This window comes from Colias eurytheme, chromosome 2, assembly GCF_061535395.1.
Source record: "Colias eurytheme isolate Ceu_HAF_F1 chromosome 2, ilColEury1 Martin Lab GWU primary, whole genome shotgun sequence".
Taxonomy (NCBI): domain Eukaryota; kingdom Metazoa; phylum Arthropoda; class Insecta; order Lepidoptera; family Pieridae; genus Colias; species Colias eurytheme.
Window position 1 is genome coordinate 4533322 of NC_142981.1, and position 27938 is coordinate 4561259.

Here is a 27938-nt window from a genome sequence, read left to right on the forward strand (position 1 = left end):
TATTTAAAATAATAATTTGCTAAGACAAGTACCAACGACAAGTAAGTACACACAAAAACAATAGAAAATAAAATCAAGATTAATGAGTGGATATAATTTATTTCTCTTTATTAAATTAAATCATTCATAAATAATAAGTAATATTTTAATGCTATAGTGATAATATTCAACGGCAGATATAATATTATGTATTATGTAACAAAATGCATTTATTATATTTTAATTTAAAGCCCTTTAAGTCTATCATACTTTTTTTTACTAATTTAATATACATAAGTGTCTTAAACACAATACTGCCATATTATGTTATTAAAGTATAACTAATTATTTTTATAGATAATATTATAATAAAATAATAATATGATAAATTGATATTTACAAATGTATTGATGAAATCTTAGATACTAGTAGTAGAAATGAGATTAGAAAAATGTGATGAATATATTTTTTATCTGTAATATATTATACAAATATCATTCTGTTGTTTTCAATTATTGTGTTTAACTCCAATGTGTAATATTTTATTATTCACACGATTTACAGATTTAGACACGTAAGGCTATCCTACATAATTTATAAACTCTCAAAGTGAACTGTCTTTTCTACAAGTATCAAATTATGTATGAGCGAAGAAATTGCATTGATATTGTCCCCAAATAGATATAAAATAGTTTTTTTTTAAATAGCTTAAGTCAATCCCATAAGTGGCTACAGGCATTAACGAGTTCCGGTTCAGGCTTTACTACTAAATTTATAATGCGTATCCATCTTTAGAATGTTGGGGTTTTGTTACAAAAAATTTATTCAACATCATTTACCTTACTCATTCCCCCCATATATTATAACATAGCTGTCTTCTAAGTTCTATAATGATGCAAAAGTCACTTCATTGATCAAAGTTCACACACAGCAGCCTACAAAAGTAGCGACGTCGAATCTCCAGCCACCAGTATTTGGTGACAAGTAGCAGAAGCTGCAGATCTCATCAGTCTATCTGCACTTAGTGACGTCACTGTTCTATTATCAGCAGCCCCCATCAGCCTATCTGTACACAGTGACGTCACCGCCCATAACCCCACACGTCTATCTGTACATAGCGACGTCGGGGCTCCGATAGAAGCACATGTACGCGTCGGCCAGTAAGCGCTTGGCGGGTGCGGGTAGTTGGCGGTCGTGCGGTGCGGCAGCGTGTAGTGCCCGCCCACCTTCATCGCTTAGCCACGCGCCAAGCTCGTCGATCTCGACTATCTCGGGGATATTGTAGCCGTTGCGCTCGCCTGGAGAACAATAACATTACGTTGAATATGGGACAGCACGATTTTGGCCAGCTTGTAGTGCGGAGGGTCAAAAATGAGCACAAAATTTTAAATTTTACTATGGAATATGATGTGCAAAATGAATAAATTGTATCAATTTTACTGAATGATGTGCGACTTCATGTTTTGAAATATGTAGTGTTGCCGAACTATCGATAGTTTGACTATCGATAGTTGACCTTGAAAATAAGTCAGAATATCGATAGCACTATCGATAGTATCGATATTATCGATACTATCGATACTATCGATAGCGTTAATCATGGAATACTATTGATGAACTGCAATAGTATCGATAAAATCGATAGTATTGATTGCCAATAGTTGCTATACTATCGATACTGTCGATAGTATCGATACTATTGCTACTGAATATTGCAACTACAATCGATACTATCGATAGTACTGATACTATCGATAGTTTTGAGCTATCGATAGTAGTAAATTGTGCAATAGTATTGTTCACGATTTCTTGGTATAATGGGTCAGTCAATGGGCTTATTGGATTACGAATTAACGAACTAAAAAAATGGATTGTACAAAGCGCCAATAGATAACTTGAAAAGTATTATAACCAAACATCTAGTTCTCTGTCATCCACTATAATATTATTGATAAAGCAATACTATCGAGAAAAAGGTCACTATCGATGGGACGATATTATCGATAGTATCGACACTATCGATAGTATCGATAGTTCGTTCAATATTGAGCTTCGATAGTATCGACACTATCGATAGTATCGATAGTTCGTTCGATATTGAGCTTCGATAGTATCGATACTATCGATGGTATTGCTATGTGTCGATAGTATTTACGCTTATAGGACTATCGATACTATCGATAGTATCGACACTATCGATAGTATCGATAGTGCTATCGATACTATTGCTTTTCCCCAACTATCGATAGTTAATCGATAGACTATCGATAGTGGACTATCGAGCGGCAACACTAGAAATATGATACTCTATATTTGTATTGGAATAGTAAACAAACAATATTTTCTTTTTTTTTTTTGTTATATGCAATAAGTTTTACTGACACTAGGCTATTGGTAAAGAAGATATTATATTAAAAAATGGTAACAATACAAATCTGTCCTCATACCTTTTCTATCAGCCATAGAATCGAAGAAACACCAAGGAGCATCATGTGCTACGCCTGTCTTGACAAAAGCGACATAATGGCTTGTTTCTATACATAATACTGCAAACAACTCCATATAAACTCTAGGTACGGGACAAGACTCCAAAATGTTGGCGTACTCTTCACAAATCGACAATGGTGTTGCCTGTTGAAAAAAAACGGTATTTAAAAAAATATGATAAAATAAAGACATAATTAAATTGCAAACATTTATTGTGTAAAATAATTATTTAAAGTAAGATGATTGATGGAAACTCAAAAAAATTCGAAAATTCGAAATCGTACAAAAATTTACATCCACAATGCCAACAAAATGTTACCAGACAAAAAATATAATTAATTTATTTTGGCGAAGTCCCACTATTGCGTGGATGGCCTCAACAAACAAAGAAGAAGAAGAATCATTTTATCACTTGAGCTTTTTCTTATCTCAATTTAAAATCATGATTGCCTCTAAATTTAAAACAATACCTTCATCTTATAGACTTACATCAAAATGGTTTATTAACATAATACAGTAAGTACCTTATGCGAGCGAGTAGCATGCGCCAACCGCAAGCACGAGTTACATAATGCGCCGGAATCAACCGCGCCGCCCGCTGCGCACGCGCTGCACTCCCAGCGCGCGAGACCGCCGCACACGCTGCATTGACGGGGTACTGGAATTTAAAAAAAAAAAACGGGTTACACTCCGGGAGTGCCGGCAGAAGTGAAAACTTGATTATTAACGTTCAGCATGTTTGATATCCATCCGTCTTACGCTTTTTCGATCAGGTCACGTGTCATGACGCGAGTTTAAGATTTTATACCCAACGCCGCTAAAGAAGTTTTCACTTCAAAAATCTTTATTTGACCTTTTGTTGTACAATTTTAGATATGAGGCTTTGGCTCTCTTGCTAGGAATAGCCTGTGTTAAGAGAGCCAGTCCCTTCCCTTAATACATTCTGATCTTGATAAAGGTTAAAAGAAAATAAAATTTATACAAGGCAAAAGGAGAGACTCTCCATTCCAAGGATTAATAAGTAAATATAACCTATAAATACGTTTATAGGTTATATTTACTGATATTTTTAGTACGAAATTATAGTTGTTTCATTTTAAATTTAAAATAAACTATATTGAATTAAACTGTATTTTTAAAAGACTAAAAAAACAAGACTCAATCAATAGACTCAAAGACTCAATTATAAGATTTTTAAGGTTTTTAAAGTTAATAACACGCACACGTGTTAACACGTCCAACGTCTATGAAAAGTTTTAAAAACCAAAATTGGGGACCGAAGTCAGAAGTACTGTAATAGTAAAAAATATTACTAACATCCTTCAATCAGGTCTGTTACATCCAGGAGAGGTGATGGTAGAACTCTTTGATACAGCTTATAATTTTTCCCAAATCTTGGCATTTGGATTATAAATGCTGCTGGAACCTACAAAATAATTCAATTATTAATAACAATCTTTAAAAACAACCCCAATAAAAAAAATTCTAAGATAATACCTCGCTCAATTTAACTCCAGAAGTAGCGAAAGACTGTTCCAACAACTGCTGTACGCTCGGTAAAGTGACGTGTTCGTCTTTTTCTACAAAAAGCTGGTAGCAATATGACTCTTGACCCGACGATAGTTTTAAGAATGGTTCCGCTCTTAATAGTTGTGCTACCAAACCGTTTAAAAATTCTTCTGGGTCCTACAACAAAAATTTAAATCAATGACCATTACTTCCTTATTAATAATTTTAGGCAGCAAAATCTAAAGACTTCTTACATTTTAAACTTTCTTGCATTATACAAAAAAAAACACGTTTCAATTATAGGATTGCAATGTGTTGTAATGTATATTAAAAAAAAATCAAATAATGGTACAATAATTATCAACCTGCCTTTATAATATTTAATTAATAAAAATGTTGTGTGGTTTTATGAAACCACGGTAAAAGTGAAACTTTCCGAACACTGCTTTATACCTACTCGGCAGCCGACCGTCACGCGACATGCGCTACACAGACCAAAAAGATTGAGACGATGTAATAAAAGTTTCATTTTAATAATAAAAAACAGTGCCATCTTAAAAGTTCTACAGACCTTTTCCTCCGAAGTCAATCCGGGCACGTCAGAGAGCCGCTCCAATAGAGTGCGCAGTTTCATAACTCTATCGGCGCGCACGTAACCATGGCGACGGAGTGGATTCACTATCTCTTCACGTAACACGCGCTGTACCTCGGAGTAGTGGGGCGAATCCTGTTTATGATAAATTATTGAATGAATTGAGTGGCTGTTTTCGATATAAATTAAAGTCCATTGGAAAGAATATTTGTTATTATTGTTAAATTGTTGAGGTACCTATATAAAATTAGTGAATAAATAAATATGAAAATAAAGCAAGAAAGATTTCATAAGAAAATCTTTCCTCCTAAGATACTTTCAAATGATATTCAACAACCTATTGAAAAAAAATGGACAATAACTGTCAGACATTTCAAGAATTTTATTAATAATTTACCTCTGGTTCGGGCGGTCGATATAAGAGTGCATCAAACACACTAGTAAATGTGAACATAGCGAATAGGGTTGCGTCGAGATAGCAGGAGTTGTGATGTCCTTGAATCCCGCGGTTTTTCCCCGCTAGTTCTCCCAGCGAGTTTAAGGGTGGTACCACGCCGGGGACCACGGGACAGTCAGGCTGCAATTAAATAATATGATAGAGAAACACATCAAACACACAAGTACTACTACAGGCTAGCAGGCTGATTCTGTTTTTTGGTACTAACAAATTCAACGAAAAAAAAAATACACCTACCGCTATCAGGCTCACAAAATTCGTAGGTACTATACCTTATTGAAACCTAGCACTATAAAACGAAAATTGTAGATCTTTTAACATTGTTTTGTGTCTATCAAATGAGATGTTATTTAAAAAAAGTGCCTTGAGAAATATATTTTCTTGTCAAAATTTCATATATTTTAGTCCAATCCACATAATGAATGAATGAAAGTACACCATATATAAAACAATGAACCTGATCGAAGTGTTCCGTGTCGTGCGCGAGCGCGCGGTCGGGCGCACAGTGGATCCAAATTCAAGTTTCATGGACCTAGGATTCAATATCGGTCTATCGCGCTGATTTTTTTTTTCAAGGCAGATAATTGAACACCGATCAACTTTTTCTAATGGTAAAAATCCCCTAGGCGTATAGTTTTTGAGAAAAAAAATTGTTGAGTTTTTTTTGTATGGAGAAAAATCTTTATTATTTTTTTTCTCGCGTTGCTTTAAATTGCGAATGCTTAGATTCATATATTAAGTAAGTCCGGATGATATAGTATCCAGAAAAAAATAAAATATCTGCATCGACTTGCAGCCCCGCGCAGGAATGATCGATAAAAATTTCAATTTTCCTATGCTCTTTTCTCTTGTATTACCTGCGTTTTGTTGCTCAATACTTGCTTATTCGTACTCCTTACATGACATTAATGAATATTGAGAACATTTCAGCCCACTAAATACGTTAAGTTATATTTTTATATCTTAAAAATTTTCAAAAACAGGCAATTATAAAATAAGTCACAGTACAACGTAACCCGTGCCTAGAAACCAATTAGGTAACGACAACAACCTATCTGGAATGCGGTGTTAGTCCCAGTTAGTTCCGAGTATATAAACAACCTCGTTAGTGCCCAATCGTTAACGAGGTCCAAGTACATAAACAACCTCGTTAGCTTTAACGAGGTTGTTTATATACTCGGTCGCATTTAATCCTGCATGCCCTTAGTACCTGAGTACTCTTAATTTATATAAATAAGCCGCACATTAAACTGAGCTCCATTATATTTCCGACATTTACGAATACTATACAATGGCTGGCTTGAGTACTAATTTGGATATGTTCCTGATTATGAGGAAATTTGGTGATTTGAAGAATTTCAACCATTTGTTTGAAGTTATCATCTCAAAAATCCCATATGAACTGTCTGAAGAAGATCGCAGTAAACACAAAGATTTTTCTCGTAGTTATACACATTATAACGAAAAAATGGTCTGAGTCAAGACGATCTCTGAAGACGTTTCTGACTCGGGAAAACAATAAAAGGTGGTTGGAATCTGACATCCAGTGGCCTACTTGTGATTCGGTGGACTTAAATGTTTTGTTTGGTGATTGTGCGGATGTAGATGAAGAAACTCAGACCAACTTTTCTTCGTTTATAGTTGAATCAGTTCCATCAACGTCCACTGCTGAAGCAAGTACATCCACTGAAAAGATATCTAGAGTTCCATTCCAAGATTTGAGCAATAAACAAAAAAAAAAAACGACGATCCGACTCTACTATGAGTGAAAAAAATGAAGAGGAACTTTTTTATTGCTTTACTGAAAAGTTAAAAGCTCACGGCAAAGCAGCTTTTGCGAAAATTTTAGAGCATTTGGAAAAATACCCTGATACTACCAAGTGTATCAGAATTTTTGTTAATTAAAAAGAAGCAAGACATTCCTGAAGACAAATCCTTGGCTGTTTTAACATCTCTTAATCTTTCCAAGTATATAAACAACCTCGTTAAAGCTAACGAGGTTGTTTATGTACTTGTACATCGTTAACGATTGGGCACTAACGAGGTTGTTTATATACTCGGAACTAACTGGGACTAACACCGCATTCCAGATAGGTTGTTGACGTTACCTAATTGGTTTCTAGGCACGGGTTACGTTGTACTGTGACTTATTTTATAATTGCCTGTTTTTGAAAATTTTTAAGATATAAAAATATAACTTAACGTATTTAGTGGGCTGAAATGTTCTCAATATTCATTAATGTCATGTAAGGAGTACGAATAAGCAAGTATTGAGCAACAAAACGCAGGTAATACAAGAGAAAAGAGCATAGGAAAATTGAAATTTTTATCGATCATTCCTGCGCGGGGCTGCAAGTCGATGCAGATATTTTATTTTTTTCTGGATACTATATCATCCGGACTTACTTAATATATGAATCTAAGCATTCGCAATTTAAAGCAACGCGAGAAAAAAAATAATAAAGATTTTTCTCCATACAAAAAAAACTCAACAATTTTTTTTCTCAAAAACTATACGCCTAGGGGATTTTTACCATTAAAAAAAGTTGATCGGTGTTCAATTATCTGCCTTGAAAAAAAAAATCAGCGTGATAGACCGATATTGAATCCTAGGTCCATGAAACTTGAATTTGGATCCACTGTGGGGCGGCGGCGTGTCGCGGAAGCGCGCGTCGCGGCGGCACAGCGCCAGCGGCACGAACAGCGCGCGCCCCGCCGCGCACGCGAACAGCCGCTGCCCGCCGCGCGACCCGTCGCCCAGCCCGCACACGCTCTGCTCCAGCTCCACGCCCGCTGTTGCTGTGTCTGATGCACGATGCCATTTAAGTGGTTGTTTATGTTAGAATGATCCATTTTAAGGAATACTGGTTCAAAAATTCATTAGTGAGGTCAACATCACGTAAATAACAGAAGCGAAACATAAATAAAACGGACGACGCCGGCACGCGAACAGCCGCTGCCCGTTGCGCGTGCCCAGCTCTCTGATGCACAATGAGGCTGTTGCTTGTTCGGAATACTATTTCTTATCTTATCTAGTTCACGAAGAAGAGTTTCACTTCAAAACAATATTAGTTTGATTATAAAGTAATCCGCAAAACCAATAGAAACGAAACTCAATGAAAATAGAAGTAAGTACAGTACGCGAGTACAGTTAGTTTGTATTCTAAAGTTTTGAGAAATAAAATAGATATGTTTTGTCAAAATCTATTCAGCAATTTTAGTAAGGCTCGTCTACAAGAAGTAAAGAGTGGTCAAGTAACAAGTTTCAACTATATTTTATCGCTACTCAATATTTTAGGCTTAGGAATATTTTCTTTGTTTCCGTATTCAAAACTTTTAATCGTGTTACTTTCCGATTATGATTTTTGGTAGGTAGTTATTAATAATAATTTTTGTATAAAGATGGTGTTTTAAAAATTGAAATAAACACTATTATGAAAATATTACCATCTATAACTCCGATCCATCTCACGACACCATAATGATGTTGATCAACATCTGTCGCTACCTCCACTAAGGAACCGACTCCAATATCCTCTTGCAAATGCAAAGGTGATTGTGCCTGAGGTTGCGTCCGAAACTGCTGGGCGGCTCTCGGAGACCCCAACGACGGAGTATCATACAATTCTTCAGGGGCTTCATTGCTGCAAACGTCTAAAAATAGAGATTTACATTTGAACTGATTTACTACACTCTACAGTATACAAAATAAATTTACAAAATTTACACACTAGTTTCATATTGTAGAACACATAATGGAATTTCATCTATCGAGAGTTCTCTCAAATAATACGCTTGCGACATAGCGCGCTACGAACTATTGGCGGCTGATCACCCGCGTGAACTAAAATTAGAAAATAGGAAAGCTAAAATGGGATGTTTTAACGAGTGCAGTCAATGTACATTCGACCTGTTTTATTTACTTTTAAATACAACAACATGTAATAAAATTTTAGTGATAGGTATTTAGAAAAGTTAAAAAGTGGTTAAAGAAATACATATTGTGATAGTGAAATATTATGTGATTTACTAATAATAATCATGGTAAGATTTGCTCCTTTATAATACACACAGTTATCTAAAATAAATAGTGGTCATAATAGTTCCACAAATATTTATTACGTGAATAACGTCATTGAAATATTTTCAACATTAAGTATATCATTACGATTGTTATAAAATACGAATATTATAGATACGAAAGTGTGTTTATATGTTGGTCTTTCTTTCACGTCGTAATGTAGTAGTTTTATTAAGTTTATGCCAAATTGGTCGAGCCGTTCTCGGGTTTTGCGTTTAGCAACATATTGGGCGATTCATTTTTATCATATAGATTAAAGGAAATGAGGAATGGATGTCCGAAGCAAAACTCTACCTAAGCATCTAAGACATGGAATATTTCTGCCAAGAAAAATATCTAATTAATTTCATATAATATACTAAACTGTGTTGTTTATAGAAAGTCTATTTTAACCATGATTTCAATTATAAAGCATAGTAGCTTTCCGCCCGCTTCTTTGCCCGTGTTTTCAAAGAAAAACCAATCATAGTTCTTGTTCCCATGGAATTTTCGGGATAAAACCTATCCTATGTGTTAATCCAAGTTACCCTCTATATGTGTGCTAAATTTCATTGTAATTGGTTCAGTAGTATTTGCGTGAAAGACTAACAAACAAACACATACACATCCTCACAAACTTTCACATTTATAATATTAGTGGGATGGGATTAGTGGGATAAATAAATTCAAAACTATGAATTACTCACCTACAAGGATTCCAGTTTCAATTTTCTTTGTATCATGCACCATTTTTGCGTACTGATTGGTTGTTTCACTTGTAATGGAATAGTTTGATGTTGTTGGTTTCCTTCGCCTATCTGGTGCAAGATGATTGATCAAATTAACTGATTTCACTCTTTCGTTTTGAGGTGTTCGCTGCATAGTTCTTTTAGGACTTTGCGGCAATGTTCCATATTTTGGTTTTTCTGGTTCTTTTGGTGGGGGAGGCCAACTACCTCCGATTATACTGAAGAGGTCTATCTATAACATTAAATACAAAAGAATGATTTGTGTGTATAAGTCAATTATAATTTATAAATCCCATATTAATAAACACTCATTTTGACAAGCATTGATCCATCAATCTTAATAATTAGTTTCAATCCTTATTAAATGCTCAGACATTAATTTTAATAACATACATTATAGACATCCACAAAAACACATCCAACCACATGCCCCCTAGTAAATTATGTATGATACGAACATTAAGAAATAATAATTATTCCCAATAATTGTTATTGTTTTTAGTATTGTGTCATAACCCAGACAATGTATACAAACTCATTTTATTAATAATTGTAGTAAAATTATTAGAATGTTTATCATTGTGCTTTACGATATCACGATTGCTGGTGGATTATTATAAAATGCATGACTAATGATCATGGCCATGTAATGATAACAATAATCTTTGCAACCTGCGGCTCCCTGTTGCTGGCACTCTTAGATTCTTGCTTCTGATGAACCTCATGATTCATTTTACTGCTATTTTATTTATTTAAACTAAATAAAAAGGATTGAAATTATAATTTAATTTACAAATTGCAATACTGATTAATAATTTTAATCAACACACCTGTTCCCCAGTAACTAGTGTGCGATGTTCCTCAATTTATCATTTCAATTGTAATGTAATTAAAAAGCAATTAAACTAGTTCATAAATTTCAATTAACACGAATTGTAATTTAAAATTTTGTTTGTTTTTTTATTACAGTTCAATGACAGACGGTCATCATATGACACTGATGATTGACGTTTGATACGATTTTGACTTTTGACATATTATTATCTAGTACTAGTACATTAATATGTGATAAGTACGATTACTACGATATTAATTTAATATTAATTATTATTGCTTTAATCATGATTAACAATAAAGCAGTGATTCTCAAAATGACGATGTTTAAATTGGAATATTTATTGTAGTTATAGATCCACTTTTAGGTTACACTTTTAGTGCCTTTTCACACGTACCGGTTGCCGGGTAGCCGGCGCCGGCTACCCGGTGGTGAAGTGTATGGGCATGGTACATAACTTTCACATGTACCGGCGTAATTTATCCGGCAGGCGGTTGCCGGGTGCGCGCCGGAACCACCACTGTGCGTCCGGTCGCCGGGCATCGGTTAGCCGGCGGCCGAACTGACAGTGGTGTATGGAACACGCAACTAGCTTTCAGATGCGCCGGCCAGTGAGTCGTCCAGTATCCGGCGCCGGCTACCCGGCAACCGGTACGTGTGAAAAGGCACTTACTGTTGTGTGGTTATTATTCAAATATGTATAGGTATATTAAGAAGAGCTGGAACGTCAACACATTTACACAATGCACATGTTAGGCCGGGAGATACTGACACAAAATTTCGGGCCATTTGTAACAGGATGGCGGTCTAGAGGGGTCTTAGTACGCAATGACAAAAAGAAAAATGATGGTCAGAACGCTGGTACCGGCGGACTAGTCGCGTGGGCGTTAGTCACACTCGTCGGATAAATAGCGAAAGTCCAACGATTTGTAACACAAAAATTTTAGAATTTACCGATAGCCCTTAAAAAAGATGTAGGCGGTAGTGTCATGCCATACAGTTACGATGTGACTTACAGTCCGCCATACCGACGTGAATGCGTTGATTAAAAAAAAAACAATTCAACCATTTGTACCGAGCTCACTTTTGCACAGGTAACCATCGTCGTGCAGCCATTTACTAAAATTGCCATGCCATACTTTTCGGACGATTCCAAATGGTAGCCATAACGCGGAAAATTCAAACGATTTGTAAATCGTTTGACTTTCGCTATTTATCTGACGAGTTCGACTAACGCCCACGCGACTAGTCCGCCGGTACCAGCGTTCTGAGTTCTGACCATCATTTTTCTTTTAGTCATTGCGTAATAAGACCTCTGTAGAACCGCCATTCTGTTACAAATGACCCGAAATTTTGTGTCAGTATCTCCCGGCCTATGTATGTGTCATATTTTGCAATTGTTTATAAATAAAGGGTGATGTAATTGGTGTAGTACGAATATCTAAAAATCTATGAAGAATTTTGTGATACAGTAAATGGAAGAATTATAGACTATTTTACAGTATTTACTTAATAAAATCATTTAATTTTTTGTTCATTTTCATTGGAAATGTCAATTTTTCTCACCAAGGTGGAAATTTGGATGATAAGGATCTTGTTAGAAAAATATAAATTTTGACTAAAATCGGCATTTTTTTTTCAAAAATCAAATAACTAATTAATTATCAGAGTTATCACATTATTAAAAAAAATAAGCCAAACTATACACAATTTTTACCTACTTGATGCAATCCTCAAAGATCTCAACCCAATAGAGTTACTATGGGGCATAATTAAAGGGAAAGTAGCATCACAAAATGTGAACTTTAACTTGAAAACTGTGTAAGAATTATTTAGAAAGGAAGCAAATGCTATTAGTCTGGATATGATTAGTGACGTTTGGAGAAAGACGCGAGAACATGAGGAAAAATATATTCAATTAGAACCAAAAGTAGATAATTACACTGACTCATTTATAATAACATTAAGAAATTCCGACAACGAAACATCGAGTTCTTCGAGCGATGAAAGTTACAGTGAAGTAGAAGATTACGATTATGATTAAATAGATTCTTCTTCTTCTCTATAGATACTGCTTTCTGAATTGGTGGTAAATGTTAAAACTGTTAAACTGTTATGACGATTCAAAAGTGCTTCTAGAAGAAGTCTAATTGTATAAATCTTTGAGTTTGAGTTTAAAACCAATAGTGTGAAAATTATACAATAAACATGTAACACATATTTGTTAGCGCGTAGGTATTGGTAGGTATTACGTACTTACTACAAATATAATATTTCTTAGATATCTTTACTCGACCAAAGTCAGGAATTTAATTATTATTTGATAATTGAATGATTATTAATACTTTTATCCAATTGATTATTATTAGAATAAATAATTAACTTCATCAATTGATTTACTTTTAAATTATAATTTTACAGGTAAATTATGAGAGCTTTCATAAGTAATTATATTTGCATATACATATCTACAACGCACCCATTTTACAATTCAAGTCTAAAATGAAACTAGGGTCGCATTTATTTTTGAACATACTGTAAGTGAAATTGCATAAGTGTGAGTACTGTGAACATGCCAGCTTTCCCTAATTGACCGATATGTGAAAAAACTTATTGCATTGAGAAGATTAAATTTGAAGTCAATTATTACTGAACACATCGTCTCTTCTTTTTTTTTGTTTATGGCCTTCCTGATCCCATCTATCTTAATACTATTATAAAGGCGAAAGTTTGTAAGGATGTATGGATGTATGGATGTTTGTTACTCTTTCACGTAAAAACTACTGAACCGATTACAATGAAATTTAGCACACATATAGAGGGTAACTTGGATTAACACATATGATAGTTTTTATCCCGGAAATGTGTGAAAAATGAACGGGAACTATGCGGGTTTTCCTTTGCAAACGCGGGCGAAGCCGCGGGCGGAAATCTAGTTATTTAATAACAGTAGAGACAACGCATCGTCTCAAACTATAACTTGCTCTGTGGTCTCAAACATGTCCTTTGTCTGACCTTCATCCTATAGACAAAACTTGACATATTTTGTCGGCGATAAAAGTCAAAACTGGTCAAAACAATTAAACTTCAAAGATAATACTTGCTCTGTGCTTCAAAGCATGCTTCAAAGTCTACCTGCAAAGTGCAAAGTGATATGATTATATTTCTTATTTATATTCTTTGATAAAATATATACATAAATATTTTTTTGTGTATTTAAGTCATTAATAATGTATCGTTGTTAAGCATTTAATTTTTTTCGCATTTTTTGAGGCCTTAGATTTTTTTTAAAGTTTGGTAAGAACTTTCATATTATTACATAAAATTGCAACAAAACTTTTGTATTGATCTCATGTGATCCTGTATGTGATCCTGTATGAATTGCAGGCAAATCCAGACCTAATGATTCGTCAAGGGAGTATCGATGACATAAATGCTCAGCAGTTCCTAAAGATAGCAAATTATGAAGACACTGTTAGACAATTAGATATTTATTATGCTATTGGTAAGATATAATCACTAAACTCACTATATACATATTTAATATCTCTTTATATTAAACATATTCTATTAGAGTGTTTCAGACTTGATCTGTTTCAACTAAATTATTATTTTGAACAATATAATATAGCAAGATAGTAATAATTATCTTTGCAGTAAAGGAATTGCACATTGTAATGTAATATCCTGTATATTATATACAGGATATATGTGTACATATATACATATATGTTTCCCATAAATGGTGGATTGTGATCTTTTTTATATGAACTTAATCTGAGATTTATAATGTAAATTGTAATGTATATTTTTTGCAGTTAAGAGACAACTTTTAAGATTCCAAAGCCCAATCACAGGGTTATTCCCAGTGCTTTCTTCAGATTTACATGTTGGAAGTGTAAGAGACAGCATTTATTGTGCATCTGCAGTATGGGGTCTCTATCAGGCATACAGGTAACTTACTTAATCTATCTATATATATAAAACTCAAAGGTGACTGATATAGTGATCTATCATCTATCTATCAATGCACAGCTGAAATTTGGCATGCAGGTAGATGTTAGGACGTAGGCATCCGCTAAGAAAGGATTTCCCGAAATTCTTGCGGGAACGGGGATGCACGTACAAAGTCGTGGGCGGAAGCTAGTTACATAGTTATAAATATTTTTTTTTCCTACATTTGGATATTCCTACTATTTTTAAATGTTTTTTTTTGTACAGACGAATAGATGATGACAGAGGAAAGTCTCATGAACTAGGACAAAGCACAGTAAAATGTATGCGTGGTATATTAGAATGTTGGATAAAACAAGCAGCAAGGGTTGAAGCATTCAAGACAAGACAGAGTGCAGCTCACGCACTACATGTTAAATTCCATCTGACAACCGGAGAGCCAGTGCTTAGCGATGATCAGTACCATCACCTGCAGATTGATGTGGTTTCATTGTATTTACTGTTTCTGGTACAAATGATCACATCTGGCCTGCAGATTATTTATACACAGGTAAATTTAAAGATATTATAAACCAAAAAAGTTTTTAAGTTATGCACTAGCTTACTGTCTTTTTAAATTGTTTTTATTTGGTAACTTAATTCCTGATGAATCTGATCAACACATTAGCAAAAATAAATTTAATATAAAGTTTTCCTTAATGAAAAGATTTACAGATAACTTTTCTTCTTGCTTTAATAACTTTAGAAACTTAGGTGAAGTTGATTTAAGAAAACATTTTTATTTTTTAATCTTACAGGATGAAGTTGCATTTGTACAGAATTTAGTGTATTATGTGGAAAGAGCATATAGAACTCCTGATTATGGAATGTGGGAGAGAGGCTCTAAATACAATGATGGAAAGCCAGAAATACATGCTTCTTCCATAGGTGAGCTTTTAATATGCATACAGCAAAGTAGTAATATTCCATAGTATCCTTTTGGTCAGTTAATTTGTTCTTCTTATTTCACTCAAACTTTTTAAAATTGTATTATTTCATTTAAATCCCAATTGAAGCTACCTATATAGAATTTTGAATTATTATAATAGGATTTTTTTAAATTATATTTTCATTTCGTAAATAAGATATGAAAAAGTGATCCTTAGAAAAAACAGTTAAAAAATAGTTATCAAATATTCTATGTTTGGTTGATTATTCTTCAATCATTAAAAAGGTGTATGAAATTTATTTTATTCCATTCCAGGTATGGCAAAGGCGGCTTTAGAAGCAATCAATGGTTGCAATTTGTTTGGAGACAAAGGCGCGTCTTGGAGTGTAGTGTACGTGGATATTGACGCGCACAATCGAAACAGAAGTATTTTTGAAACCATGCTACCTCGAGAATCAAGTTCTAAGGTAAGTTTAATTATTTTTTTTATTCCGATATTATAAAGGAATTCACACAAAAATAAATTGAATAAATTTAAAAATACTTGGAATGTTTACTTTTAAATCATATATGATATACTAAGCAAGATTTTTAATTTCAAAATATTTCAATCACATAGAAAAGCGAAATTCTAAGAAACCATAATTTCCGTGTTCTTCTATTATTTCGAAAATTATAACATAATATTGATATCGTATCTGTATCGTAATTACACCTTCCGATTCTAACGACTTTTCACTGCATATATATGTAACGTTTATACGACGAATCTACGCTGTAATACATTATTGTTTTATGACAACATAGAGAGAACAATATTAAATACGTAAGAGTGAGTTAATATTAACCAATAATCATATGATTATCATAGATTTTAACCTGTACAGGGAGTTGATGCGGCTCTCCTGCCTACAATATCATTTCCCGCATTCGCCACCCATGAAGAAATCTTAGTGCAATTAACAAAATCAAACCTCTTAAATCGTTTGAAAGGCAAATACGGTTTTAAAAGATTCAGCCGGGATGGATTTAAGAGTGCCCTTGAAGATCCAAATAGACGATATTATAATGAGGGAGAACTTAAGGAATTTGATGGTATTGAGTCAGAATGGCCGTTGTTCTATGTGATGATGATAATCGATGGAGTGTTCCGGACTCTGCCTGAACAAGTAGAAGAGTATCAGAGGTTGTTGAAAACGAGAATTTATATGGATGAGTTTGGAGGTATTTATTCTGTACATCTTCAATTTTTATATAAAGGAATAAATTCAAAATAACATGCTCTAGTCCCCATCAACATTAATAAATAACAATAATTTATATTAACTCATTTTTTAATGCAGAAAATATCAAATGTTTTATAATAACAAGACTCGTAATATGTATTATCTATTCCAGATCCAGTAATTCCATGGTACTATTATGTACCAAAGGAAGGAATAGAAAATGAACGCAGCGAACCCTATTCAGTTCGGAGACTTCCAGCAAGTATGTCTATGCCTATATTCCTAATTAAACCTAATTAATTATGTATACGATAATGCACTGAAGCATCAATAAGAAAATAGAGATTTCCACACAACTCGGATCTTTGTATTTTGGACCTTTACACATAGAATATTTCTTAATGAATTTATATTATGTAAAATTGCTGTAAAATTGTTATAGGTACATCCACACTTAAAAATAATGTAGGTAGTATGTGAAATGTATTGTGTTCAATTTACATAGTCTTAGAACACGATAATTGAAAACAACTTAATTTTTCGATATAACAGCATCAAAAATGAATTTATTCTATTCAAAAATACAACGCTAAGAGAAGGAATTTTAAATTTCATTGTATGTATAATTTCAGACCAACCCGGTGATAGCGAAAATAAAGGTAACGCCCGTGTGAACCAAAATTGCAAAAAATCTTGTGCTTTCATTCGACTTTCTATCCTGACGATTTCTAAGCTTTCTTTGCCACTTTAACGCTATATTGCACTAATAATACCCATCTTGAGTCTCCGCACCTAATATTTCCACACTAGTTCTTCTTTCAATTTTAACTATGTACAATTGTACAATGTACATCTTTATTGATGTTTGCGTAGCTGAGTTCAATGGCACATTTTTCTTATAAAACCTGCACTTTCGTAAATAAACAAAATTAAATTATTTGTAATACGTGTGATTGTTTCATCATGAGCACTATAGCATCGTTTTTACAACCATTGCACCTTTTTCTAAATGTTTACGTTGAGATTTAACTAACACCTTATTTTATACACAATTTAGTAAGTAGGTATGTGTTTTAAAAAGTATAATAATTATTTTATTTTATTATATTCAAGTTTTATGAATAACATTTATTAATAATTTTAATAGGAATAAGACTTAATCTGTAATCAGGTAATAGAAAATGGTCACTAAGACCTACGGTTCACGTAATACGCATGCGCACGATTGCAATACGTATACTTGCATCTTGCGTAGAACATAATATTATAGAAAAAAACTTTCTACGGCCGCACGATAAACGCATGAATAGCGATTGACGCGACGTTGCCGCTCCGTCGATTGACAGGAGCGTGCGAGTAACGTGCGTATAACGTGCACTCAATATATGTATATGTCACGGCTAAAGGTAGGTGAGAACATAAACTTAAGATTAGCCGGCTAAACTTAGGTTTATTTTCGACGAGGTGTTAATGTTAGTTTGTTCTATCTTTAGCCGGCTAAACTTAAGTGTAACCGCAGGCCCGTGGCTAAAAATGTCGGGGTGGGTAGATTTGGTTAGCGCCGGGCCGGTGGAGGGCTTGAGGGGCCCGCACAGTGCCAGAAAACACTCGCCCTGTTCCTTACATGTATTATAGTAACCAAATCTACCCACCCCGACTCAGGGCAGAAAGCTGGTGGCTAGGTTAGGTTAGGTTAGAACTCTTAAGACCCGCACGAGCCGAGCGAGCGTGCTGCGGCAGCAGCCGGCGAAGTGCCAGAAAACACTCGCCCTGTTCCTTACATGTATTATAGTAACCAAATCTACCCACCCCGACATTTTTAGCCACGGGCCTGCGGTTACACTTAAGTTTAGCCGGCTAAAGATAGAACAAACTAACATTAACACCTCGTCGAAAATAAACCTAAGTTTAGCCGGCTAATCTTAAGTTTATGTTCTCACCTACCTTTAGCCGTAACATATACATTATACACGCGTAAAAATTACGTGACTTAAAAAATAATACAGCTTATGCATTATTTTGTTACCAAGTTGTTTTTCAAGGCAACGGTAAAACTTTAAAAACAACTCAATAGGTTTTACTAAATATTTACAAAGCCTATATTAGCAGGTGGAGGTAATGCAACCAAGATATAATTTCAAAATATTTTTTTTATTAATATTCATATTCTAGATACTGGTGGTCTGTTTCTATGGGCGCAGTCGTTATTTGTATTGGCTCAATTACTAACGGGCGGTTTACTGCACGTCAATGAACTGGATCCTATTCGTCGATACTTACCCTCTTACAACCGACCCCGTCGAGCCGGGAGGTATTCGGCTTTTCAGGTAAATTGTGTAAACTAGATCGAATAGTTTTCTTATTTTAAATCAGTTTATTTTTAATAGTTATTTGAAATGATAGCTATTAATGCTCTAAATAATAGATTTTTTTACCTATACATAGATGATTAAAATTATATAATCCTTTCAATTTAATGTATTTAATTAAATTTGTTAAGTTTAATTATATGTTTATACATTCTCTGAAATTCCTAAACAACAAGTTATTTCTTTCCATGCAAAAATCGCAGGCTAAGCCGACGTTTGTAAGTATTATTGTAAATTGCAGATCAGAGCACTTTTGTGTCACTGAATTAGCCAAGCAATGTATGCCATGTAATAAACTGCACAGTATTTAAGCTAATTTAATATAAGCAAGTATTCACATAATATATGTACCGCTTAATTGTTCTAATTCTTGTATGAAGCTACGATAAATAAAATAGTTACCAATAATTTTTTGTATTTTTAATGTTGTAGCACTTATGTTAGCTTAGCCTTTATGCAAAAGATCGTATTTATCTATAAAATTATCCTGCTGTTTATCGTTAAATATTTATAGAATTTTATATTGAACTTTTTCAGGGTATCGCAACAGATCTTGTGGTACAAGTTGTTTTAATAGCAGAGTCAATGAGACTTCAAGCCATGATGGGCACCTACGGTATACAGACTCAAACGCCTCACGAAGTTGAACCAGTCCAGGTATTACTTGCGTTTAATATCCAAATTTTTATAATCTAGTAGTTTTTCTGAAATTATTACATTTTTATTTTTATTTTAATAAGGCGTGGGCATAGGCATTTGTTTATTATGGTATTTACAAACTGTAATTTGTAGTATTTATTAATTCTTATCAACATTATTAATAAGTTATTGAAATATTTCAGATTTGTAGTTCTACCCAATTAGTACATGTTTACCGAGAGTTAGGAGTTTGTGGCAAATTAAAGCTCACAGGTCGACCAATCAGACCTGTGGGATCACTAGGAACCAGTAAAGTAAGTAATAACAAGAAGTATAATACATATTCTTTATGTATCCTATTTCTTTGATGCGATTAACATCAGTGGAAACCATAGAAATCTAAATAACAAGACACATAGAAGTGCTATAATGTCATAATTCGTATGAAAACCGCTGTCGCCAAAATCAACACATTCAAACCCATAGAAATCTAAATAACAAGACACATAGAAGTGCTATAATGTCATAATTCGTATGAAAACCGCTGTCGCCAAAATCAACACATTCAAACCGAAAGCTAAACAGTACACACAAGTAAACTATGCCTTTTATTGGACAGCTTGATTTTAGTGAAAACTAACTTATCTATTAAATTAAGCTTTTGAATATGTATCCTAACGCACGAATTTACGGTTTATTTTAGAATAACATCCCTAAGTATATGAGACTTTTTGCTCCAATACGAACAAACGTGATAATAAGAATGGTCGACTGTGTCATTCATTGTTATTTCGATTACTATGGTGACACTCGTAATACTTGTAAATATTCTATAATTTTAAGGAAAAACGGCATTATTTCTAAAAAAAAATATTTTCCGATGAAATATTATTCCTTTATAAGTATAATTACAACTTGTGGAAGAATTTCCGCAATGGGAATTGCTGAAACACACCATGTATACACTCATACGTCTCCAGAGCAACTGAACAGTGACGAATGCACTGGTGATGTGCAAATCACCTGAGTGGCGACAAGGTCACGCACGCTTACGACTTCTAGTGTCTTGTTATTTAGATTTCTATGTTCAAACCGAAAGCTAAACAGTACACACAAATAAACTATGCCTTTTATTGGACAGCTTGATTTTAGTGAAAACTAACTTATCAATTAAATTAAGCTTTTGAATATGTATCATAACGCACGAATTTACGGTTTATTTTAGAATAACATCCCTAAGTATATGAGACTTTTTGCTCCAATACGAACAAACGTGATAATAAGAATGGTCGACTGTGTCATTCATTGTTGTTTCGATTACTATGGTGACACTCGTAATACTTGTAAATATTCTATAATTTTAAGGAAAAACGGCATTATTTCTAAAAAAAAATATTTTCCGATGAAATATTATTCCTTTATAAGTATAATTACAACTTGTGGAAGAATTTCCGCAATGGGAATTGCTGAAACACACCATGTATACACTCATACGTCTCCAGAGCAACTGAACAGTGACGAATGCACTGGTGATGTGAAAATCACCTGAGTGGCGACAAGGTCACGCACGCTTACGACTTCTAGTGTCTTGTTATTTAGATTTCTATGGTGGAAACTATTATTATTAGTATAACTTAAATTTATACATTTTATTTCACTTTAATTCGCACTATGGCAGCATTATTTTCCCAAAGATAAAGATTAAATTAGACTTCATAATTATTTTACAGATTTACAGAGTCTGCGGAATGACGGTATTATGCTATCCGCTAATATTTGAAGTGTCTGAATTTTACCTGTATCGAGACATGGCGTTGTTGATCGATGACATCAAGACAGAATTACAGTTTGTCGGAAAGTGAGTCCATTTTATATGCTATCGATTGCTTGTTATGGTAAGGATTTTTTTTTGATGGAAATAGAAATAAAGTATTAATACTACAACAGAAATTGTATCATTCAAACTGATGTGCATACATGATGATGGAAATAAATTCTATAAATGTTGTTAAAACTAAAATTCTATAAACCAACATTTATAGAATTTATGTTACTCCCATTTCTACATTGACATTCTCATATACTTAGTTTATATCCGAATCGAACCAATAAACAATCAATCATCAATCTATATTAATTGTATAGATATTGGCGTCTATCGGGTCGTCCAACAGTCTGTCTGTTAGTGCGCGAGGAGCACATGCGCGACCCGCACTTCAAGCAGATGCTCGACCTGCTCGCTATGCTGAAGAAGGGCCACTGCGACGGGGTCAAAGTGCGCCTGGGAAGGTTGCAGAATCTCATCTCTAGTTCTTGTATTGGTATGAAATCTGTAATTGTATATTAAAATTGTCTTGCATTTTTTTTAATTTACTTCGTATTTTGATACTGTCCATCGCGTGTTTTATCGTGCATAATATTTTATCGTTAAACTATTTTTTTTTTCAAGAAAGCGAGTAGTTTAACTTAAACGAGCAATTAATTTCAACTCAGAATAAATTTTACCTCATTATTTTTTGTTAATAATTTGTATAGTCCGATAATTTTATATTTGAATTTTAACTCAATCAACTTCATTCATTCACAGAGCACCTCGACTTCATGAGCCAAGGCGAGTTCCCGTCAGAAATGTTCACGCAGTTCAAGCAACTCCAACACGACTACATCGGTTACCAGTCACTAACAGACGTGCCACGAACACTCACGTACCGCGAACAAAGTGTTAACTTCGAAGCTTACAAGCACAGAGCTACACATGACGTGGTATCGGCATTGCGGGGCACAGATAATATATTCGCGCAGTCGCAGCTGTGGGGCATCCTGATGGATAGAGAGGGGCCGATGTATGAGGTAATATAGTCAATGGTTGTGTAGTAATCGTATATACAGTAGAGCGTCAACTATAAATCGTACAAGCAAGAAGCTTATATCTAATACACTGGAGATTGCACTATGACCATTAACTTGTAACAAGAAAATATGACGTTGAATGACGCCTGTATGTTTTTTTATCCTTTTCACACCAACTTACCAAGTTAGGTGTTTATCTTTAGAGAAGCACTTTTGAAACGTCAAAACATAATAATTTTAACATCTACCACCGATTCGGAAAGCAGTATCTATGGAGAAGAACCGGCAAGAAACTCCATAGTTGCTCTTTTAAATATCTATCTTTTTAATCGTCTATAAATTTGCAACCCATCGACTTGTCGAGCCCTTGGCAAGATAACAAATATGTATGCAGGTTATTGTATGATATATTTATATGCAGGTGAACGGTGTGAATGCTCTAGAGTCGCTCAAGAGCCTGTACCACAGCGCGGGTGTGTTGCGGCACTGGAAGGCGGTGCGGTATTGTTCCTCTCTGCTCAATCATACTGTGGATTCTATAAGCCCTTTTATTACCACTGTTTTGGTCAATGGGAAACAGGTTAGTTTTTACTGATAATGATGTTGCTCTAATGTTCAGATATTATAGTATGTAATGTTTTCAGCGGTAGATGTAGTTGTAACGAAGTGTGGATGATTATTGTATTTTGAATTCGTAACAGTTTACCATACAACAAATATTGCCATTTTTATTTGTTTTTTTTTTTCCTTGTATTTAGATTTAATATATCATAAATGCATTACTGATTGCAGCTCACTGTAGGTGTGATTGGTCAGAAAGAGACAGTGTTCGACAAACCAATGACGCCCGGAGAAATACAATCTGTTATGTATTGCACTATTCAACCCTATGATGTTATTGGAGCTGTATTACAGCAGGTAATATTAAGTAAATCTATTGGTGGAAAGTGGAAACTACATACAAATTTGTTTAGTAGTTTCTGGAGTTTGTTGCGAACAGACAGACTAGTGACAGATTTTTTAAGATTACTTTTAATCGTAACAACTACTTATAATGAAATCATATCTTAATTTTTCAGGAAATAGTATTATACTGTGGACGACTAATTGGCACAAATCCGGACATGTTTAGAGGCATTCTCAAAATTCGAGTCGGGTGGGTTCTCGAAGCTATTCGGATTTATTTGGAGATATTCCCTAATGAGAAAAAAGCAGATGCCACATTGGAAAGTTTGTCGCCGTACAAATTGCGTACTCTTCTACAAAAAGTTCTAACTGTTTCTGATTGGGCTGATGAAAAAGGGTAAATATTGATATTAATAATATTTTTTTTTAATCTTGTAAATAACATATTATTATGTAATTTTTGTTTTATGTTTTAAGGTTAACACCTCTACAGCGCCGTCAGCTCGAAGGTTGCCTTTGTCGAGTTCCAAAACACTTCTATGTACAGGTCTGGGATATACTTCTGCGAACACCAAAGGGAATCATTGTGCAAGTAAGAAAAAAACTTTATGTCCTACTGTTTCTTTACTCTCATCATTTTGTATAATATCATTGCTTGGAAGAAATTGTTACCGTCATATCCTCCAACATTGCCCGCTTTTCACAGTGTTTTGATCATATACAAGAAAAAACAAAACATGGACAGAATTGATGCTGTTATTTGAGTAGGGAATTGAATTTAGAATGAATAGATATACTTGAAATAATCATATTCTTAATAGTTTCTCTAAAAATAAGGAAGAAAGAGGTGGGCGAAATAAGGTGGAAAAGTATACAACTTTGCCCACCTTTAATATTTCAGCCATTTTAAGACTTACGTAGCTGTTTTTAAGAGACAAAGTACAAGACAAAACAAAGATGCCGAATCTCTTACAAAAAATGATCCAAAATAAGTAGATCTTCATAAAATTGTATGGGCAAAGTTAGGTGTAATTTTCTCACAATCTTCATACAAAAATCTTTAGGGTTTAGGGTTGTCACAAAAAAATCAACTAGGTAAAGGATGAAAAAATTAAGTTTAATAAAATATGTAGGTGGGTAATAAGTAATAGGTAGGTACACATGCAATAATATTGCGTTCGTACTGTTTCTAGGTATATCTTTAAAATGAAACTGAAATTATGAATATTTATGTACCTATACGTAACTTCTACTAAACATTTAAAAAGTACCTAGGTAGGCATACATACTCGTACAATCCTACCTAGGTACCTAAAAGAAAAAACATGCTGTGTACTTAATTTATACCTAAAAAAAATTACCTTGCTACCTATTTGAGAAGTCTGTTAAAAATGTGTCAGCCCTAGCACCTCAAAACGGTTGGGCAATGTTGGGATAGGTCACACTACGTTTATTAACATAACATTGCCCAGCGACAAAACTCCTATAATACTACGTATTTTTGCTTGGAAATAACAAATAACCTCCTTTTTAGGGTTCCGTAGCCAAAATGGCAAAAACGGAACCCTTATAGTTTCGTCATGTCCGTCTGTCCGTCTGTCCGTCTGTCCGTCTGTCACAGCCGATTTACTCGGAAACTATAAGTACTACAGTGATGAAATTTGATGGGAATATGTGTTGTATGAACCGCTACAAAAATATGACACTAAATAGTAAAAAAAAGAATTGGGGGTGGGGCCCCCCATACATGTAACTGAGGGATGAAATTTTTTTTTTCGATGTACATACCCGTGTGGGGTATCAATGGAAAGGTCTTTTAAAATGATATAAAGTTTTCTAAAAAACATTTTTCTTAAAGTGAACGGTTTTTGAGATATCAGCTCTCAAAGTCGTAAAAAGTATGTCCCCCCCCCTCTATTTTTATAACTACGGGGTATAAAATTCTAAAAAAAATAGAGGTGATGCATGCTAATTAACTCTTTCAACGATTTTTGGTTTGATCAAAGTATCTCTTATAGTTTTTGAGATAGGTTGATTTAACTGTAATTTATTATATTTGCTGCTACGGAACCCTTTGTGCGCGAGCCCGACTCGCACTTGGCCGGTTTTTTATATTCTAGTTTAATAAATAATAAGAAATATTCACGTATTCTAATTGATTCCCAGTGATCAGAGACAAGTTTTTTTAGAAAAATTTGGCACCACCAAAACACCTCCTTCTTTGTCGACATGTAGCAGCAGACTGATTGACGATAAACATGTGCTATCTAATCAGTGTTGCGAGAAAAGACTTTAATTTTCTACCAAAAAACAAAACAAGTCTTAAATGTCATGCTACTCCACATAAACACTCGGAAAAGTTAAAATTTCTGTTTGGGCAAAGATAGGCTGGAAAAGCAATGTTGGAGGATATGACGGTATCGAAAACCTTATATTACCTCTGTGATATACCTGGATATTTGATTGTTTATATTTATGCATTATATTATCTTGTTTCTAAGCATCATTAATATTAATATTATTTCTTATATCATTTTGTTTTCAGGGTCATGCAATCGCCGCCCAGCCAACTCTAGTAAATATGTCCCGTTCGGAGTTATCATTCGCGTTACTCGTAGAGGAAGCGTTAGTTCGCATCGCGTCCGCAGCGCGGCGCCAGCTCTGTGTCGAGCTACTCTGTGTGTTCGCTACAATCTTGCGCCGCAATCCCGAACTGTATATGCAACAGCCTCTGGATCTTGACAAGTTGTTAGATGACGCACATTCTACGTATGCTAAGGTGAGTGCTCTGTGTTCACTACAATCCTGTATTGTAACCGCGAAATATTTGCTCTGTTTAATAGATACTCTACGTTTGATAACACAAAGTGGTCATAGGTCAAAGTATGTGTTTATTGTCCTGTACCAAATTGCAAAACCCAATGTTTTGAATACAAAAAATTTTACAGTAAAAAATTACAATATACCAATTCACTATTTTCCATTTCTTTCCTTGAACAAATTAATGTATAACCTATTAGAGAAAATCATATCCCGCAATGTTTACAAAGCGAATTTTCAAATATGTAACTTGAATAAAACACAGGATAGCGGCCAACCAGAAACGTCGTGTTCACTAGCGGGCGCTCCGGCCGGCGTGACACTGGGCTATCTCGCGAGAGCGGTCGTTAACAGCGTGCTACAAACCGCCGCGCCGCACCTTGACACCGCACAGCCAACCGCACATGATACCTGTCTCATTACATAAGGAATAGCTTACATTGTCAGTGTTGAATTGATTGAGTTCTGTTGATTTGGTTTTGATCAAGAAGCTTATATCTAATACACTGGAGATTGCAAGTTGGTGTGAAAGGGATAAAAAAAACATACAGGCGTCATTCAACGTCATATTTTCTTGTTATAAGTTAATGGTCATAGTGCAATCTCCAGTGTATTAGATATAAGCTTCTTGGTTTTCATGCAAAATTATTGACGTGACAACGTCTTATAATTCGATAGAGCCGGCTGCACGCACGAAAAAACATGAATCATGCGGCGTTACCTCGCTCTGAGGCGTTCCATGTGAGGCTTGAAGTGCAAGTGAGAGCACGGAACGAGGGACAAAGAAGCACAATCAGACGTTGTCACGTTCAACTATCGTCAGTAAAGGACTTTACAGACAACCAATTTTTTTTATTATTATTGCAAACATCTTGCTCGCTACGGGACGTATCAGCCGACGTGAAGTCAGGAATAAATGCGCGCGCGGACGTCAAAGGCGTGCTATAAACCGCCGCGGCCGCACTGCTTACGGCACACGACTCTTGCCTCATTACACCTAAACACGATTTGTTAAAAAAAAATTACTAATATGTTTGTTTCATAATGTAAACAATATGTTAAATAAATATGATAAATGTTATTGCTGAAAAAATGAGCAATAAGTATTTTTTTTTTTTTACATGCGAAAAGAGATTGTCTTATTTTGCAAATCATTTTTATATTGTAAGCAAAGTTGTAAGCCTTGTATTTCTGTTATACATAATATTTTTTATGAGATAAATGAACCTTGTGAATAGTATCATGTGAATCAATTACATATTTTCATAATATGACTAGATAAAATATCAAATGTAGGATAGTTTATTTGTTACAATATGTATTCACGTAAATTGTGATGTAGTGATATTTAAAAAAAAACATACTAAGTTCTTTAAAAATGACGAAAATGAAGTATTTTCGTTCTTCAAATATTACTAAACTACTGTTTTTATAGAAAAGTTTATCTGTAATTTTTTATATTTACTTTTTTAAATGTAATGAATTCTATCAATAATATAATATAATCCATTGTATTATTTGTGGGTTGTATTTTGTTAATAAAATTTTACTGTTGCCAAAATTTTTGTTTTATTAAAA

General features: G+C 34.2%; 2 protein-coding genes across 2 annotated transcripts; one reads left to right on the forward strand and one right to left on the reverse strand.

The window, feature by feature from the left end:
* Positions 1 to 87: 87 nt before the first annotated feature.
* On the reverse strand, positions 88 to 10829 carry CYLD (ubiquitin carboxyl-terminal hydrolase CYLD). Its single transcript, XM_090111903.1, has 13 exons — positions 10664 to 10829; positions 10506 to 10590; positions 9792 to 10065; positions 8472 to 8678; positions 7674 to 7829; positions 5482 to 5525; positions 4965 to 5144; positions 4547 to 4702; positions 3964 to 4152; positions 3784 to 3892; positions 2991 to 3124; positions 2427 to 2610; positions 88 to 1277 (listed from the first exon to the last, which is right to left on the reverse strand). The coding sequence occupies exons 2-13, from the start codon at positions 10563 to 10565 to the stop codon at positions 1084 to 1086; spliced, it is 1887 nt and encodes a 628-aa protein (XP_089968029.1). The 5' UTR covers positions 10566 to 10590; positions 10664 to 10829; the 3' UTR covers positions 88 to 1083.
* Positions 9018 to 27911, forward strand: LOC149910265 (putative phosphorylase b kinase regulatory subunit beta). The gene is made up of 22 exons (XM_090111893.1): positions 9018 to 9068; positions 14056 to 14173; positions 14487 to 14622; positions 14890 to 15172; positions 15420 to 15549; positions 15866 to 16017; positions 16438 to 16774; positions 16949 to 17038; positions 17409 to 17435; positions 18949 to 19103; positions 19349 to 19363; positions 19683 to 19802; positions 19988 to 20098; positions 21515 to 21642; positions 21930 to 22105; positions 22372 to 22634; positions 23056 to 23214; positions 23427 to 23552; positions 23714 to 23937; positions 24018 to 24132; positions 26086 to 26319; positions 26626 to 27911. Exons 1-22 carry the CDS (start codon positions 9066 to 9068, stop codon positions 26785 to 26787), a joined length of 3264 nt encoding a protein of 1087 aa, XP_089968019.1. The 5' UTR covers positions 9018 to 9065; the 3' UTR covers positions 26788 to 27911.
* The last annotated feature ends 27 nt before the right edge of the window (positions 27912 to 27938 follow it).

What these genes read in the sequence shown, in the direction of transcription:
- CYLD (XM_090111903.1), bottom strand. Translation starts at nt 10,565, where the DNA reads ATGAATCATGAGGTTCATCAGAAGCAAGAATCTAAGAGTGCCAGCAAC. An exon ending in ATGGATCGGAGTTATAGATG is followed by an intron (nt 7,830 to 8,471) that starts GTAATATTTTCA and finishes ATCGTGCATCAG; the next exon opens with ACACAGCAACAGCGGGCGTG. An exon ending in CTGGAGTTAAATTGAGCGAG is followed by an intron (nt 3,893 to 3,963) that starts GTATTATCTTAG and finishes ATTATTTTGTAG; the next exon opens with GTTCCAGCAGCATTTATAAT.
- LOC149910265 (XM_090111893.1), top strand. An exon ending in AGATATTTATTATGCTATTG is followed by an intron (nt 14,174 to 14,486) that starts GTAAGATATAAT and finishes TATTTTTTGCAG; the next exon opens with TTAAGAGACAACTTTTAAGA. An exon ending in ACGAAGTTGAACCAGTCCAG is followed by an intron (nt 19,803 to 19,987) that starts GTATTACTTGCG and finishes GAAATATTTCAG; the next exon opens with ATTTGTAGTTCTACCCAATT.